General features: G+C 40.7%; 1 protein-coding gene across 2 annotated transcripts in view; it reads right to left on the minus strand.

The window, feature by feature from the left end:
- Positions 1-18,807, minus strand: part of SEC14L1 (SEC14 like lipid binding 1) — a 97,293-nt gene that overhangs the window by 25,155 nt on the left and 53,331 nt on the right. For both annotated transcript variants that reach the window (XM_077459272.1, XM_077459273.1), the window contains exons 4-11: positions 16,227-16,376; positions 13,275-13,406; positions 9,005-9,133; positions 8,693-8,924; positions 7,560-7,669; positions 4,775-4,964; positions 4,391-4,479; positions 2,957-3,027 (exon numbers count right to left, since the gene is read on the minus strand). In XM_077459272.1, the coding sequence (XP_077315398.1) occupies positions 2,957-3,027; positions 4,391-4,479; positions 4,775-4,964; positions 7,560-7,669; positions 8,693-8,924; positions 9,005-9,133; positions 13,275-13,406; positions 16,227-16,376 (1,103 nt within the window). The remainder of the gene's footprint in view (positions 1-2,956; positions 3,028-4,390; positions 4,480-4,774; positions 4,965-7,559; positions 7,670-8,692; positions 8,925-9,004; positions 9,134-13,274; positions 13,407-16,226; positions 16,377-18,807) is intronic.

The following is an 18,807-nucleotide window of genomic DNA, read 5'->3' on the forward strand; positions in this document are numbered from 1 at the left end:
GATTTCTGGATATGCCAGGCAGGGGTTCTATACCACAGGGATCATACCGCATACTGCCTTTTTTGCTGAAATTTAGTGCACTCCACACTTTAGTTTTTACTTTTTATATTTTTTGTTTCGTTGACTAAGATTTAAAAAAATATATATATATATTTACCATGTTACTTTACCACGATCACTATACTCTTTATATATAAGGTTGCCATAAGGGTAGGTCATGCATTTAGTTGTAGTTGTGTTCCTGTACGACTTGACCTCTTAAGCATCATTCTGGGGACCTGAATGTAATGTACTCTTGCTGCGATTTGATATTATGGTATTTACTTATTCAGTTACGACAATGACTGTTTTTGATATGTGAATGGCAAATAAAAAAACCTTTATTTTTTATTTTTTTAAAGTTTTCTCCTATAAATATTCTTTAGTCAAAAATCTAACCTGCAGTGAAAGTAAACATGGTTAAAGTACACATTTTATAACCAAATCTACATTTGTAATTTACAACAGTAAAGCAATCAGATTTTATATACATTTTTTTCTTCCTCCAAATATCTGTGAATTATGGCCAGTCCATAAAACAAACTCCTTTCAGCTGCAGATGCTTATGAGCCACCTAGTGGTATCAGCTGTTGAATACTACTACAGTGATTTACATATAACCCTCATTACACTTCAGGCGTCCAATCAAGTATCCCTAGTAAAAATGCTGTATTCAGAAAAAGTGTTTTAACCATAAACCTCTCAAGTCGTTATTGACCATAGTCATTTTCATTTTTCAGTGATTTGCCTACTGATTAAGAATTCATTTTGCCATTACTTAGGATACCCAAGGTAGCAAATACATTATTTGTTTCGCAATATCTTGCAAAGTTAATTAATTTCCAATGCAATCTCAAACCAAAAAGGAAGAAAATGTGCTTGTTTGATTTCACCCTTTTCTTTTCTATACCCAGTGGCTTCTCACAGCCCTTACAGGCCTTTGTTCCTCCCAAGATCTTCTGCTATCATCTAGCTCCCATGTCATGTCCTCCCATGCTTGCCTTCAGGACTTTTCCCAAGCATCTCTAATGCCTTGGAATTTCCTACCCAACCCACTTTTAGGCAAGTCCTAAAAACTTCTCTTGAGAGAAGCCAATCCTACCTCCACCTAACTGTACTCATCCCCCCCACAGTTACTACCTTTTGTATCACTTGACCCTCCCTTTTAGATTGTAAGCTCTAACGATCAGGGCTCTCTGATTCCTCGTGTATTGAATTGTATCGTAACTGTACTGTTTGCCCCAACGTTGTAAAGTGACGCACAAACTATTGGCGCATTATATAAATCCTGTAGAATAATAAAACCGCATCCACAAGCACAACTCAAGCACTTGCCGGTAATGCAAAGTGGGAAAATGAATTATGCCTTGAGACAATATATATGCCAAAAATTAACCCTTTAAACTAGTGTTCCAGCCACAAACCTTTTTTTTTAAGTCAGCAGCTACAAACACTGTAGCTGCTGACTTTTAATAAGGACACTTACCTGTCCAGGTAGCCCGCAATGTCAGCCCTCCTGAAGCTTTGCGACTTCACAGCCTGCTTCCTACTGCGCATGCGCGAGGCGCTTTGCGAATGGCCAGCTTGTCTTCTGGGACACACACAGGTCCTAGAAGCCAACAGGGGAGAAGGAGGAGGGCTCGCCACAGACTAAAACATGACCCTCTGGGCCGCAGACGACCTAGGACGGAAGTACACTTAGTACTTCAAAAAAGGTACAAAAAAATTTAAAGATATCCAAAAAATGAGGGGTGGAGGGGGTGGTCTTTAGTTTAAGACCACCTTTCAAAAGTGAGTGGAACTCCGCTTTATTATCCACAATGCTTCCTAAAATGGTCATTATCTTGCTGGAGACCTGACATGTCATTCTTAATCAAATTGAGCAATAAAACATAACAGGAATATAACATGCCTGTAACGTTATTTAGAAAAATGACAACCCTTTATGTGAAGAAGCACTTAGTTTCCCCAAAATAAAGAAAAAAGGAGAGAAGGTATAGATTGTTTGCTAGCAGGCATGTTCATGGCAAATTTGTACTTGCTTAGTAAGTTAATTTGGGGTAAGTCAACCAGGGTGGCAATTTCAGATACCACAAGCTTGGGGTTTTATTGGAGGAACTTTAACACTTGTAATGACAATGACATGTACCACACATCATGGCTTTTAAAGGATTAAAGGGCCAGTTCACATTTACTATCTTTAGCCAAAAAAACATTCCCAAACATTACAGCATTCTCAGTACATTAACATTCAGCGCTTTATTTAGTAAAAGAATACCTAATTTTAAGATGCTAATTTTTTTTTGCCCTTCCCTCTCCATCCTGCAAATGAAACTTAACACTTGGCTTCATTCCCTATCCTTGCATGTAGTGTCTACTCTTTCACTCTTGCAGAATGTTCAGCTGCATCCAATGTTCAGTATGTCCTACCATCTGCAAGACAGAGCGGTGAGTGCAATGAAAACAGTGGGGTCCAGATATGGTCCCCAGGGTAGACACTAAAGGATACTAATCCAGAAACCATTAGGTAGCCATATGCAATCAGTTAGATCTTTATAGAAGTGTCTGGATAAAAATAAATGGTTAAAAAAGAACAAACTTCTCTAAAAGGCAAAGTCCATCACATAAGGATACTAGAAAACCCTGGAGTCTGAGTGGGTAGGGTTTATACGAGTGTGCCCCTTGGGACAGCCTCAACAAAATTGTTGCCAGTGTCCAATCACCTGAAGGTAGCCTAGTAAGCATTTTTACAAAATGGACCTTTCCTTTTAAATGTACCAAGAATGCTGTAATGTTTGGGCAATAAAGGTGAACTAACTATGAAAAAACATCATGGCTGCAGCTTTGAAAACACCAAAACAAATTTTTGTGAAATAGAATACAGTCCTCAGTGTGTAAGCCACTGAACAAACCTTACCTGATCGGTCGTCCAAATATTTTGGTATTTTCTTCACAGCGTCTTAGTCCTTCCTCATTAATGGAGAGCACCTGTCAAAGGATCGAGCGTTAAAAATAAAGATCGATGTGCCCCCATCAGCTATAAACTACTTTAAAAAAGTATAGACTACAGCTGCTGACCTTTTTGTGCCCCCTCCTGCTGAACCACCCAGGAGCCTCTTCAATCTACACCTCAGGCCCAGGCCTAGGCATGTACAGTATATAATTTAGGTACTTCCTGACCAGCCGTCGCAGTTTTACTGTGGCAAGTTGGCTCGGCAAATCAACATTACCTTCCTTTGTTTCGCCTTTTGGGCACTAGGGACGCGCATCATGTGCCGGGCGCGATGAACGCCGGGCACCCGTGATCGCTCATGACAGAGCGAGAACCGGGATGTGTGTGTGTAAGCACACAGATCCCGAGTCTCTCAGGGGAGAGGAGACAGATCGTGTGTTCATACCAAGTATGAAAACCGATCTCTCTTCCCCTGGTCAGTCCCACCCCCCTTACACTTAGAACACACCTATGGAACACAGTTAACTCCTTGATCTTAGTATTAACCCCTTCCCTGCCAGTGACATTTATACAGTAATCAGTCCATTTTTATATCACTGATCACTGTATAATTGTCAATGGTCCCAAAAATGTGTCAAAAGTGTCCAATTTGTCTGCCGCAGTCCCGGAGAAAAAAAAATTAATTCGCAGATTGCCGCCATTACTAGTAAAAAATAAAAAAAGCCATAAATCCATCCCTGATTTTATGCTATAGCTTTTGTGCAAACCAATCAACATATGCTCATTGTGATTTTTTTTTTTACCAAAAATAATTAGAAGAATACATATGGGCCTAAACTGAGGAAAATTTTTTTTTGAAAAAAAAAAAAGTGGAATATTTATTATAGCAAAAAGTAAAAGATGTTTTTTTTTTCAAAATTCTCGCTCTTCTTTGGGTTATAGTGCAAAACCCCCCCTAAAAAATGCAGAGGGGATCAAATACCACCAAAAGAAAGATTTGTGGGGGGGGGGGGGGGGGGGGGGGGAGGATGTCAATTTTGTTTGGGTACAGCATCGCACAACAGCGCAATTGTCAGTTAAAGTAGCCTGGTCATTGAGCAGCCAAATCTCCCGGGGCTGAAGAGGTTAAAGTAGAATTCTAGCCAAAGATATTTTATTTGAATAGATTTGCCCTTTATGCGGGTCAACATTCCTATAGACTTGGAGATGCAAACCCCATTTGAAGCGAACAAAAGTCAATCAATACAGACTCAACCTCTGGTGCTTACTGGACTGCACAGTCATATGTAGAGTACCTGCACAATTGCCATAAAAGGAAAATGGGATGAAGACCAATAAAATAGGGGCGTTCGAACAATCTCTGACTGTATATCTATTTCGTTAACTACAACAACTTACATGCCTCAGAAGAGACTCTTCACCTAGAGCTCTGACCAGTCCTTTAGTGTCCATCTGTCCAAGCCTAAGCATATATAGAGGTCGGCCATCTACAAGGTGATACAAATATTACAGTGATTCAATTGAACAGAATTCCCAGCCTTGGGTAAAAAAAAAAAAAATATTTATATATATTGGAAATCGTATTCTCACCAGTCACTTTTTTTTACCATAGCCTAATTGCTCAACAACCACAAAAGTCACTGTACCTTATTAAATGTTTACAGACAAAACAGAAAATTGGCTTCAGCCACTGCACAATACATCTGTAGAAATGAAAACGTCCTGCTGGAGTGAATACAAAGTATAATCAAAGTATAATCCATAAATAAGGAACACAGAAACCTTTGTCGTGATGGTGCCAGCCTCCAGCATAAAAATCCTGCAGAACTTGTGGGGGGTTCCAGGTGCTCAGCAGGTAGTCAACTTGGTGCTGCTTACGCCAGGTGAGAGACTGACAAAGGAGTTCCCTGGATTTGTCAATGTTAAAGTCCCGGGCACGCAAGAATCTCAGGATGTGTTCATCTTTGGGGATCTAGAAACAGATTGCATGCAAACGTTAAAGGTTACAGCTGTTTCAAATGCTAAACTAGAAAATAGTTGTGTCTCTTTAGCAATGGTAGGTCAAAAAAGTGTATACAAACTCAAAAGGTAAATCTTAAAACAGAACTAAACCCCATCATTTAACAATTTCCCAAAGCAGTTACATCCAAGGCAAACCGGGAATGAGAACGGTCACATTTGCTTGTGCCATCAACCAAACTGTTAAGCCTTCAAATGGCTGGAGCCTTAACTAATCCTTTGTGTATCAACATGGCAACTACAAATCAAAGGCGAAGATGGTAGTAGCTTCCATGGCTGGCGAGGCGGGTTTAGCTCTACTTTTTCCACTCCCTATACAACTGCTCAGGTACAGTGGTGTAAGCATGGTCATAGGCTGAAAACTAACCACCAACTACCATTGTAGAGGTAGCATAATCAATTTTGTATGTGTTCCTGCAGGAAGACTACAAGCAGTTGTGTTGTAACATAGAATGCCTGCCAGCTTCCCCTTTTTCACCCCAGGGCCATGCCTATCCATTTCAGCAAAGTCAAGACCACTGCTATTTCTAGATGACAAACTCACTGCTATCCTTTCAAATCAACATGAAAACATCTTGAATACCCGGCAACCCTAGATTGACTACACCTACGCTGCCACCTTTTGACAGCACACTTTTATCCCTTTAACTCAAACGTGACATTGACAGGGTTCCCTCCCCAAACTTTTTTCCCTTTTTTCCTCTTTTTCTACTGCTTGCTTCCTACATATTCTCCTTAAATAGGTATTCGGTCCCCCGAGCTGGTTCTTCAGCAGTCTTCGGGGTCCCTGGTGCCGCCATGCTGTGGGAAGCCGGCTGCGATTCTTTGCTTTACTGCCAGGTCCCCTCTGAGCTGCGCCCTGTGAATGGTCCCACAGCCTTCTGGAAATTGTGAGGTGTCCCAAGAGGCTGCAGGCAGAGAGGAGATCCAGGTGGAAAAGGGAGCAGGTACCTGTCAAAACCAGGTACCCGCTCTCTTGAAAATGTGAAATGTGAAACTTCTCTTCATGCGTGACGTTTCTGATTTCACTCCACGCATATACCCTCAATCTCATCCTCACAACCAAATCAGGCTTCTCTCAATATAATAAAGTATACACCTGAATAGAGAATACTTTCGGGGTGGCCCACCCTCGGTGTGTTGTCAGGATGCCATTAGCGCCATACTTCAAACTGCGGCTCTATTTGAATCATTACTTGCTCAATAACAGACGTTCTCCTCCTTTTTTTAGTCTCCGACTACTGATCGTCATGCCCTGGGCGATAACTTTACCTGCATTGCCCAATGGCGCTTTGTTTGCATTTGAAAACTTCAATAAAAGTTATGTAAAAGAAAAACCAGAGTTTTCAAATCTATAAGAGAAAACCAGAGTTGCATGGTACATCATGACAAAAATAAAAATGGGCAATTCTTTTAGAGAATATCAAAATCTGCCCCTTTTTAAACCACTTCCCGACCGGCGCACACCGATGTACGTGGGCAGAATGGCACGGGCAGGCATATTGGCGTACAGGTACATCCAGTTTCCAGTGCCGGTCGGGACCCCCGTGAGTCTGGTCGTGGGTCCCGCGGACTCGATCGCCGTGGGCATACCCGTGATCGTCTCACGCGGCGGCTGAACGAGGAGATGCCGTTGTAAACAGCATCTCCCCTTTCTGCCTAGCAACAAGTGACACTGATCTCTGCTCCATGTGATTGGAGCAGAGATCAGTGTTCACTAAAACAAAGTCCAGCCCCCCACAGTTAGTAACACGCCCCTAGGAATGCTTAACCCCTTCACTGCCAGTGTCATTTACACAGGAATCACTGCATTTGTATAGCAGTGATTGCTGTATAAATGACAATGGTCCCAAAAATGTGTCAAAAATGTCCGATGTGTCCGCCATAATGTCGCAGTCACAATAAAAATCACTGATTGCCACCATTACTAGTAAAAAAAAAAAAAAAAAAAAATGTATAAAAAAGCCATAAAACTATCCCCTATTTTGTAAACGCTATAACTTTTGCGTAAACCAATAATCGCTTATTGCGATTTTTTTACCAAAAATATGTAGAAGAATACGTATCGGCCTAAACTGGGGGATATTTATAACAAAAAGTAAAAAATAATGCGTTTTTTTCAAAATTGTCGCTCTATTTTTGTTTATAGCGCAAAAAATAAAAAACGCAGAGGTGATCAAATACCACCAAAAGAAAGCTCTATTTGTGGGGAAAAAAATAACGTCAATTTTGTTTGGGAGCCACGTCGCATGACCGCGCAATTGACAGTTAAAGCGATGCAGTGCCGAATCGCAAAAAGTGGTCTGGTCTTAAGCCAGCAAAATGGTCCGGTCTGAAAGTGGTTAAATGTGACCAATTGTTACAGAAAACCATTTCACAAGAAAACACAAAAAAACTTTTCTGAAGGGCAAAACGTGTCAGGAAATTACACAGATGTTCTCTATAAACTAGGGAATGCGGTATGAATATGGCGATCTGGACATTTGTTCCGTTAAACCCCACCAAAGAACACAAAAGTTGCTACATCTTAGGAATAGGGAGAACTTACTTTGCCTTTGTGGGTTTCCTGCAGCCATTGTCGCAGGCGGATAAGGCAGCTCTCCTGCAAAGGTGTGAGGTCTCCCAGGTAACGTTTAATATAATCTGCGTCCAGCTTGTCTGTAAAACAAAAAAAATGTAACCCAAAAATGCTGAGCGACTGACCGGCCCAGATAGTGTGGTCTGTCTCACTAGAAGTCTTCAACTCTATACAATAAGGATTAAATCCCTAATGCTGGCCATAAATGGAATCTATTCATGATATGGTTTGTAAAGCATTTTGGACTTTCCATTAGAAAAAAAGCAGGCATTATTGTTTGATTTTTTTTTTTTTGTGTGGTAATCTATAAAGTATTTGTGAACCCCTCACTATCATAGGAAACTTTTACACATTAGAAATCAAACTGTATTTATTAAAAAAAACAATATCTTAATTAAAATCTTTACATGGCAGTCACATTATCACGCAGCCTCCATTCCTCACTGTTCCCTATAGGGCACAGGTAGGCATGTCTTTGGGTGTCCATCCTGCTTGGAGTTATAGAATGCCATGTCTTTTAAAAAAAAAATGAAATATCTGCTTTAAAAGCTGAATCATGGGCACGAAAAACTTACATACAAACATTCTTCAAAAGCCACAAGCAACATAAAACCACTTTGTGTGCATCAAATGCCTATACAAACCCCGATATCATCACATAAAAATAGTAGTGACATCATCATTATGCTGCGCAGTCTGTGCATAGAGCAGGGCTGTGGGAGAGACATAGCAGGCCACACCCACTACAGGCTGCCTTCCAGAAAATAAGGAAGGGGTGGATACAAGACCAGTCACCCTAAACAAGGAAAGAGCAGCGGTGATGGGTCTTTATTACAGGAATATCCAGCACAGATGCAAAGGTTCACAATGGATTACTGCACAGATTTGAAATACTTGAAGACTCAAGAATACACATCCCTTTTCTATTTAGACAAGATCTGCTTATTCTAGAGTTCAATTTCAAAAGGCGTGAATGACAATATCTGCTTATTACAGAGTTCAACTTTAGAAGATTTTAATAGAACTTTGGAATTTACTTTTTGTTGGAGGGAAAAAAATCTGTCCCAGCACTAGACTTGTAGTTTAAGATATCAGGGACGTACCATCGGGAGTGCTGCTTAGAGGCTCAGGAGGACTGGATGAAGCGGGGTGACCATCCCTGCTGTTGTGCCCATCAGTAGAATTTACAATTGGTATGTTCAGAGCAGGAGATGTGGAATGGCTTGAGGTAGAGGTTAGACACTCCTGTTGCTTGGTGGTAGGAGTCCATCGGGGCATGCATGTTATGCCTTCCTCCTCCATTTGCTTCAAGTAATACTCAATTATTTCCTTACCCTGGGAAAAAAAAAATTATCAAAATGACAGAATGAAAAGTATCTTCAGAGCATTTTCACTGGGAAATCAGGAATATATACCTTCTTTATATTGCTGGTATATTGCTTCATAGCAATCTTTTCCACTGTGCTTTCAAATCCAAAAAACGACTTGATGTCTAAGCTTGCCGATTGCTCAAAGCACGTCCATTCTTCATTGTCGGGGTGTACCTGGAATGAAAAGTAATTTTATTTTTACCACCAATGTTTTATACTTCCGCTTTTCAGCTAAAACCAAGCAAGCTGCAAATTTATAATATGTTAAATCAAATCAGTCACTAAAAAAAAAATAAAAAAATAAAATAAAAAGATATTATAAATTACATTTTACATCTATCTGTTCTAAAGCCTGTTCACTGAGCCTTTGCACTGTTGCCGTCCAAAGCAGCCTGCAGGATATTTACATCCAACACACCAGTGCTGTACGTCATGGTTCCTCCTGAAGGTCCCTACTTAACTGTGTCCCGTAGTGACATAGGGTCTGGAAGGAGGAACTACAGGTTGAGAAGGGGGGCCCAGGGATCAAAGACTCCTGAAAGTGTGTTACATGTGAAAATCCTTCAGTTGGATTTGCACAGCAACAAAGTGAAGAAATGAAGCAACAAGATATTTGGAAAGGGAGCTCAAATATATAGCAATATAACCAGACAGGATACAGTGAAGTCTGTTAAAAGGAACCAAAAATTACATTTAGTAAAACTACATTAAATAACATTTAGTAAAACTATATTAAATGACATAAGCACTCAAATAATGAAAACCAGTATAAAAAAAAAAAAAAAAACGGAATGGGAAAGCAAAGTGGCTTTGCTGGGAAACTCATCATTGCCTCAGCAGTGCGCTAAACTCTGAGCGCCCATTTATACCACAATGCCATTTCATTTTTGGAGAGATTTCCTTATCAGTGCCCTGCTGCTGCCACGCCTGACAGTTTATTATGAAACCAATCCCATTAGACCCACTCAGAACAGAGGCAAAGACAAACGCACATGGATTTCTTCAGAACAGTAGGCATGTGCAACAAAGTTTGTTATAGTCCTTTGCAATGTACATAGATCACCCAGAGTGGAATGTTTTTTTCATAACAAAACTGAGAGTTACACTTTAATTATAAAGGTGCATACATGGCGTAGGTTTCTCATCTTAAAGAGGGAGTCCACTGGAAAAAAAAAATATTCAAAGACAGCAGCTATAAATACTATAACTGCTGATTTTTAATAAATGGGCACTCACTTGTCCCAAGGTCCAGCAATGTCGGCAGCCAAGGCCGATCGATCGCTCGGCTCTCGACTGCTGCCATTCTAGGTGAGGGAATCAGGAAGTGAAGCATTGTGGCTTCACTTCCCAGTTCCCTACTGCGCATGCTCGAGTCGTGCAGCGCAATGAGAATGGTCCGCGCTGTCTGGGATCCGTGTGTGTCCCAGCAGACAGTGCGCCGGGACAGCAAGAAGCAGACACCCATGGGAGTCTATGCCTGGAAGTGGGTGAAAATACTTAGACAGGTATCTGCACCCCCCCTCCCCCCTGAAAGGTGCCAACTGTGACACCAGAGGGGGGGTTCCGATGAGCGGAAGTTCCCCGCTTTAAATATGAAGTATAATAAAAATTTAATGATTTTACATATGGTTTTTACTCTCCACATTTGGCCTCTATATTCCTATTCTTTTTTTTTTCTATTCTGGGAACAAAAAGCATGCTTTACTGCATATACACCGATTTTAGTGTTGTGGTTTAGTAACACTTAAGCCCCGTACACACGATCAGATTTTTCTCAGACAAAACCTCTGACTTTTGTCTGAAGGGCTTTGGCCAGGAACTTGTCTTGCATACAAATGGCAAGGAATTGTCGGCCAACAAACACGTAGTGATGTACTATGTGCTTTTTCAGCTCTTTGGGCTCCTTCGTGTTAGTAGAAATTTGGTGAGTGTTGATTCACGCTTCTCATTTCGCACTTTTCAGTTAGTTTCTGAATGGCAGTTCGTCAACTAGCCATGTTGCAGAATCGGAGGAGATAATGTGTTATTTATTATTGGCCTTGGAGTTATTCCTTTGACCCAAGTCCAGTCCAGGAATTGGAGGAGGAGGAGGAGGATTTCTTGGACCAAAAATTGGTTGCTTTATTAATCATGACCAATTATGTCATATGCTTTTGCTACAGGAGCTCTAGGAGAATAATCCAGATGATTTTCAGAATAGTCTCCGGATGACGGACCCCTGGTTTCACCAACTCTTGGCATTGTTGACCCCCTATAAGCAGGACACATGCATGAGGCTTTTATTTTATGGTTGAATAATGATTTGATTTGGTATATTTTCTAGATTTTTGGATGCATAGAATGCACTTTTTGCTATTGGCAGATAGCATATCTAACTTTTTTTTTTGCAGAATGAAAAAAAAAAATGTGGAGAAGAATACTTGGCTATGTGTTTTACTTGAAATGACAATTTGGGAGTAGGCAGTTACATTTAAAAAAAATACAATGTAAAATTAACAAGGGACACCAACATAGTTGTATCTTTGATCTTAAAAACTATGAGATAATGGTGTTTTGGTAACTTGCACCCAAAAAACTAAAACAAAAAACAAACAAGACTTTGAAAATTTGTTTGCCATAACTCCATCCTTATTACCAGCAAAGCAGCTTCATTATTATCCTATTAAAGAGAATGTGCACTGCATTTTGAGATATCATAACTTGGCGCATCACGAATGTTAATGCTCCATTACGAAGGCTAGTTTACAAGACCGACTGCTTCCAGCTCATCCTGGCTTCCGAGCATGCGTGTTTGTACTTTGGACTTTTGTCCGACAGACTTGTGTACCCACGCTGGGAAAATTTTAAAGCCTGCCATCCAACATTTGTCCACGGAAAATCCGACAGTTGTCGGATGGAACATACAAAATGGTCGGATTTTCTGCCAGCAGCCTGTCATCACACATTTCCCATCTGAAAATCCGATCGTGTCTACGTGGCTTAAGTGTGAAAGTCTTCGGCACAGCGTTTTACTCCTGGCATCTATGCTGAAACCAAGCCAAATCCAAAACTTTATGGCCTCAAAGTGGCTGCATTGCTCACAGCAATCAAAAAGAATTTACATCACATTTTTCAAAACTGCACCTGAAAAAAAATTCTGCTGTTATGAGTAATATATCCTCCTATCAGTCAGAAAGGACATAGCAAAACTAAACTGCAATGATATCACTCTTAACCCTTTCCCGCTGAGCGTACGCAGATATGCGTACTCGGCTTCCGGGGGTTATACCGGGATGATGCCCGCACCTGCAGGCATCATCCCGGTACCGTTTTTTGCAGCGGGCGATTGGCTATCCAGGCATAACAACCGATGCGGCTAAAAGCCGCTCGGCTGTTATGCCGGAGGAGCGGGAGGGGACGTCACTTCCCGTTTACTCGGCTGCCAATGGCGCCGGTTTTAAAAAAATATCCGGTATTCAGAATCGCTGTTTTCGGCGATCTGGATACATTTAAGTATAAAGGAGGGGTGGGGGGTCTTTTAGACCCCCGATCCCTCCATAAAGAGGACCTGTCACCACATATTACTGTCACAAGGGATGTTTACATTCCTTGTGACAGCAATAAAAGTGATCAATTTTTTTATTTTTTTTTAAAAACTATTTCGTCATTTTAAAATAAATAAAAAAAAATTTTTTAAAGCGCCCGCCGTCCCCGCGAGCTCGCGAAGCAAAGAAAACGCATCCGGAAGTCGCGCCCGCGTATGTAAACGGTGTTCAAATCACACATGTGAGGTATCGCCGCGATCGTCAGAGCGAGAGCAATAATTCTAGCACTAGACCTCTGTAATGCTAACCTGGTAACCGTAAAAATTGTTTAAAGCGTCGCCTATTGAGATTTTTAGGTACCGTACTTTGTCGTCAATCTACAAGTGCACGCAATTATAAAGTGTGACATGTTTGGTATCTATTTACTCGGCGTAACATTATCTTTCACATTACGCAAAAAAATTGGGCTAATTTTACTGTTTTTCTTTTTTTATTCATGGAAGTGTCCCTTTTCCCAAAAAGTTGCGTTTAAAACACCACTGCGCAAATACCGTGTGACATAAAATATTGCAACAATCGCCGTTTTATTCTCTAGAGTCTCTGCTAAAAAATATATATATAATGTTTGGGGGTTCCAAGTAATTTTCTAGCAAAAAATATGGATTTTAACTTGTAAACACCAAATTCCAAAAATAGGCTTAGTCATGAAAGGGTTAAACAGATTTATATCCAAACTCCGCTTTGGTGCATACGAACTAATCAACTGAATACGATGAAAACTAAAAACTTACAGTGTAACAGCAATACTCATGGACCACAATACGACTGGCAAAAGTTTCATTATGAGCTTCTATTTGCAGAGTCCGTTCTCGCCTGTTCAAGGAATTTTTCTGGATGAAGTAGACATAGTCTACTCCTGCGATCTAGAGAAACAGAAAAAAAATACAGATGCCATCATATACAGATGCACCATATAGAATTCTACATTTTCTGGGAAAGGAACTTACAACCAGCATTTCTCTGCTGAGATACTGAGAAACCCGGAGAAAGAAAAAAAATACACACACACACACACACACAGCACAAGAAAAACATCCCAATTATTTCACCCATTACCGGTTTTACAAGTAGCTGATGTAAATTTGTAGGGGTCTCCAAACTGCGGCCCCAGGGGCCGGATGAGACCCTTTGCTTGCTTTTATCTGGCCCTTGGGCCATTATTCTCCCCCACTGTCAGCAACAGTGGGGCATAATTCCTGACACTGACAACTGGGCACTATTCCTCCCGCTGACACCAATAAAGGGGGACTATTCCACTGATACCAACCATGGGGCACTATTCCTCCCTCTGACACAAATGGTGGGGAACTATTCCTTGCACTGACACCAAAGATAGAGCACTCCCCCCCCACCGACACCAGTGATGGGATACTATACCTCCCACTGACACCAAATGGTGGGGCACTATTCCTATTCCAGTATCAAAAAAGGGGGACACTACTCCCACTGACACCAAGATATGTTCTACTCCCGCTAGCTACAGTCCGGCACTCCTAAAGTTTGAAGGAGAATAAACTGGCCCTTTGTTCAAAAAGACCCCAGTCTTAGAGGCAGCAATCATGTTACGTTGTATTATAAGGTCCTTTAGCAAAATGCCAGGGTTGATGATCGAACACTGAGATGAAGTTGTTTATGCACCAGGACAACTGTCAAAAGGAAAGAAGGCGACCAACAGAATAGCTAAAAAACAAAAGTGCGTTTTGCACATTTATAGTGTTGTAGATAGATTACATATTCTTTACTTTGGATGAATCAGGAGGAAAAACCTCAGCTGGCTGCTCTGTGATTTTTATATCTGAAGATAGGGTGCTTTCATTCTGCAGTGTAGTAACCACATTTGTTAGAGCCGGTTCACACAGCGGGCGATGCGAGGCGACACGACTCGCCTCGCCTCGCTCTCGCAAGTCACCCCCGTTCTGTACAATGGAACCGTTCTGAAAGGAGCGGCTCGAGTCGCTCCGACTCAGAAAAAAGGTTCCTGTACTACTTTTGGGCGACCTCGGGGCGACTTGCATTGACTTCTATACAGAAGTCATCTGCAAGTTGCCGCTGAGGTCGCGGCAAGGCAAGCCGGAGTCGCCTCGCCTGCAGTGTGAACCGGCCCTTATTGTGTTTAAAAATAAATAAAAAAATAAAAAATAAATGAAAATCTCCACAATGGGCAATTAGGAGTCCTGTCTTTATGGCGAGGAATTGGATTTAATACCAAATCACTGCACATGTTAACCTCAAGCTACTAAAAGTATTTAATTGAAATACCTGCCACCAGAGGCAGCTTCAATACCTTTTAAATATGGTCACATACTATTCCCATCAATGAATTTGACTGGTCGCATCAATCACTCAATCAAGAAAGATATTATAAAAAATGGTGTATAATTGTTTAATTCATTTGTTTTTTTCTTATAACCCACAAAGATCAGGCCATATTTTACTGCCCATTTGTGCAGAAATCAATATAAAACCTGGGGGGGTAAAACTTTTCCCCAGGAATGTAGGTATAGACAAACCTTATCTACAAAACAGCAAATACACATTCTGCAATCCCGCTGTGCAAAAACTCTAAAAAACATGTGGCATATAAGAAAGGCAAGATGCATTTCCTTAACTTCCAAGGAAAAGCAGATGGAGGAAGTAGACAAGTTTGTTCTTATGAATGGTCTCTTCCTACTTGGCATTTCAAAGATTTCTATTCAGTGAAATTAGAAAAGCTTTTGGTAAAAAATGGTTTCCATTTTGTATTGTTTATAAAGTGATAATTTATACCATGTTTTTATTACTTTATTTAAAAATGTAATGGGTGCTCCCTAATAATAAGGTCCAGAAATACTTGCTTGCTTGTTGACAGCTCTAACTAGAAACCCATATTTATGCATTTTAAATAGGACTGAATAGAATGGGATCAAACTACAGAGGCTATCTGTAGCAGAATAAAGTATTTAAAGCCTCAGGGTTTGTCCTTACATCAGCTATTTGTTAACCCCCCCCCCCCCCAAAAAAAAAAAAAAAAAAAAAAAACAGATAAAGTTCCTTTAAAGCATTTTATACCGCATAGTGCATGTGCTGTGTTATCTGAACCTATATAACACCTAAAAAACCTGGCTGATCCTGTCTGGCTATACCCTCCCCTCTGTAAACTGACCACAGTGTACCATGGCTGCTGAGCCCTGAACCCGTGGTCAGATTACATGCCTCCATCATCCACAGCCCTGCTCTCTGTCTCCTGTATCCTCTTACCCCTTCCTGCCCCTTTGCTCTTGTCAGCGCACCCGCCCCCTCCGCTCGTGCTGCTCTCATATTAAAATTAAAATGCTCCCACCCCCTCTGTATTGCAACAATAAGTTCCCGTGTCTGTGTTATATAATTAAATATGCTTTGCTCTGAGGAGCTAGCTGTACTAACTAAGCAATCTTAGTACAGCGATTTCCCTGCCCCCCCCCCCCCCCCCCCATCCACGCACCAGTCAGTCATCGCTCGCAGCCATTGGTTTTCCAGCATGCCTGTTTGACAAGCCATACAGAAGACAGGCTGCTGTACACACTTAGCCAAATGTCAGCTTTTTTTGGTTAAACTGTGCCGATACCAGCAGATTTTCGGCCTGTGTGTACCAGCCTTAAGTTTAAAATCTAATCGAATCAGGTTTACTACAGCAAACATTCATGATTTTAGAAGGGAAACCTCACCTTTTTAAGCAGCCGGGGAGCATCTACATCCAGTTTGCACCGTCTCTCCACTGTATGCACAGCTCCATCCTCGCTGAGGAACTCATTCATGATATCGCTACCCACAAACATGGGGATGAGATGACATGTGGGGAAACGACGCTCATAGGCCTGAGAAAGAGAAGCAACAACATTACTTTATTTACTGAATAAAGCGAATCCTTCACAAAATTGCCGATTTACACATTTTAGGTTTAGCTACATCAATTCCTGAACTGAGTGAAATCCACAAATCTAAAAATTGTGTCAATTGCAAAAGCGCAAAAAAAGGTTTTTGGAAGAACGTGAAAAGCTATCCATACCAATGATAAGCACATGACATATTCAGAGACGATTTAATGCCTGCTCTAAGCAATAAACATGACTACTTGTATACATACAACTGTATAAAAAGGAATAAACTCGATATCTGCACTTTCTTGCCTGCAATCATTGCTTACTGTGTAAATGGCAATTTTACACACCACCACATGCAGTCAAATGCTGCTCTCAGAATATATTTGTTGCATAGTTTTCTGGTACCAAACAAAGATGTATTGATAATAGAAAAGAGGGTTATATACATAACAAGCACAATGTTCTCCATAGGCATAACAACATAACGTTACATAGCTAGCAAGCCCTTGCAGGGGTATATTTTGCATACTTGGTGTTAACTGTAAGACACAGCCTAAAATCTACACATACTCTGGCAGAATTTATAATTTCTTGGCCATTTTTCAGAGAATATGAATATAACACAAAAACATTTTTTTCACTCATGGTTAAGCTGGCCATACACCTATAGATTATCTACAGATTTTCTATGGTTAGATGGAAAAGGTGGGAGATTCCTCCATCCACACAGTTTAGCAAACAATGAGAAATCTGTTGCACCTTTTTCCATCTAACCATAGAAAATATGCAGATAATCTATAGGTGTATGGCCAGCTTTAGTGTTTGGCTCAAGCCATTTATTATCAATCAACTGTGTTTACTTTTTTTAACCACTTAAGGACCAAGCCTCTTTTTGAGATTTGTTGTTTACAAGTTAACAGGTTTTTTTGCTAGAAAATTACTTTGAACCCCCAAACATACTTTTTTTTTTCTAACACCCTAGAGAATAAAATGGCGGTTGTTGCAATACTTTGTCACACCGGATTTGCGCAGCGGTCTTACAAGAACACTTTTTTTTGGAAAAAATACACTTTTTTGAATTAAAAAATAACAGTAAAGTTAGCCCAATTTTTTTTTTATATTGTGAAAGATGATGTTAAGCTGAGTAAATTGATACCCAACAACATTTCACGCTTGAAAATTGCGCCCGCTCGTGGAATGGCGACAAACTTTTACCCTTAAAAATCTCCATAGGTGATGTTTAAAAAGTTCTACAGGTTGCACATTTTGAGTTAGAGAGGGGGTCTATAGGGCTATAATTATTGCTCTCGCTCTACCGATCGCGGCGATACCTCACAAGTGTGGTTTGAACACCATTTTCATATGTGGGCGCTACTCACATATGAGTTTGCTTCCGCACGTGTTTAAAAATAAATTTGTTTTTTTTTCAAATTTTACCTTTTATTTTTACACTGTTCTTTAAAAAAAAAAAAATTATATTGTGTCACTTTTATTCCTATTACAAGGAATGTAAACATCTCTTGTAATAGAAAAAAGCATGACGGGACCTCTTAAATATGAGATCTGGGGTCAAAAAGACCCCAGATCTCATATTTACACGAAAATGCAATAATAAAAATAAATAAAAATTTGTCATTAAAAAAAGGCCCTTTAAGAGCTATGGGCGGAAGGGACGTTTTAACGTCTCTTCCGCCCTGCAATGGTATGGAGACGGGCCATCTTCCCCTCACTTGCCACTGACATAAGAGGATCCGATCGCCTCTGCCGCTACCGACAGCTCCAGGAGGGGGGCCCTCTCCAGGCGCAAATAAAAGTGATCTTGCGGCGAAGCCGCCGCAGAGACCACTATTAACCGGACTGCTGGCCGAAAAAGAGGATACCGGGGTTATGGCAGCTAGCTATTGCCATAACACCGATATTCCTCTTCAAAATGAGGACGTATACTGGCGTGTGGCGGTCCGGAAGTGGTTAAATCATAATCACAGCAGAAACTACCTAAATTACCCTGATGATTTTGGCCTGATAACGTGCACACAAGTTGACAAAAAGGGGGTTGGAATGGCTATTAAAAGGTAACCATCCTCACCTGTGATCTGTTTGCTTGTAATTACAAAAAACTACAACCTCTTTAGAAAAGTGATAAGCAATTCAGGTACTATAGTTCTCACCCACATTATTCATTAGGAGGAGCCAGACTGAACACGTCCACCGATTTTCATCTCTATTATATGGGGGCTGATGGGATTTGTAGTTTACTGAACGAAGGGAGCATGTGCTTTCAGTTCAGCTCACAGATCAGCATTTCTCAACCCTTTTTTAGTCAACACACCCTTTAAAAATCTGCACAATCCGATTCCTGAGACATTCCGTTCTAAAATATAAAAACTAGTTTTACATGACACAGCAACATCTATCAGTAGGACAC

Source organism: Lithobates pipiens, unplaced genomic scaffold (assembly GCF_037356315.1).
Source record: "Lithobates pipiens isolate NorthernLeopardFrog02 unplaced genomic scaffold, aLitPip1_a1.2 Scaffold_28, whole genome shotgun sequence".
NCBI lineage: Eukaryota > Metazoa > Chordata > Amphibia > Anura > Ranidae > Lithobates > Lithobates pipiens.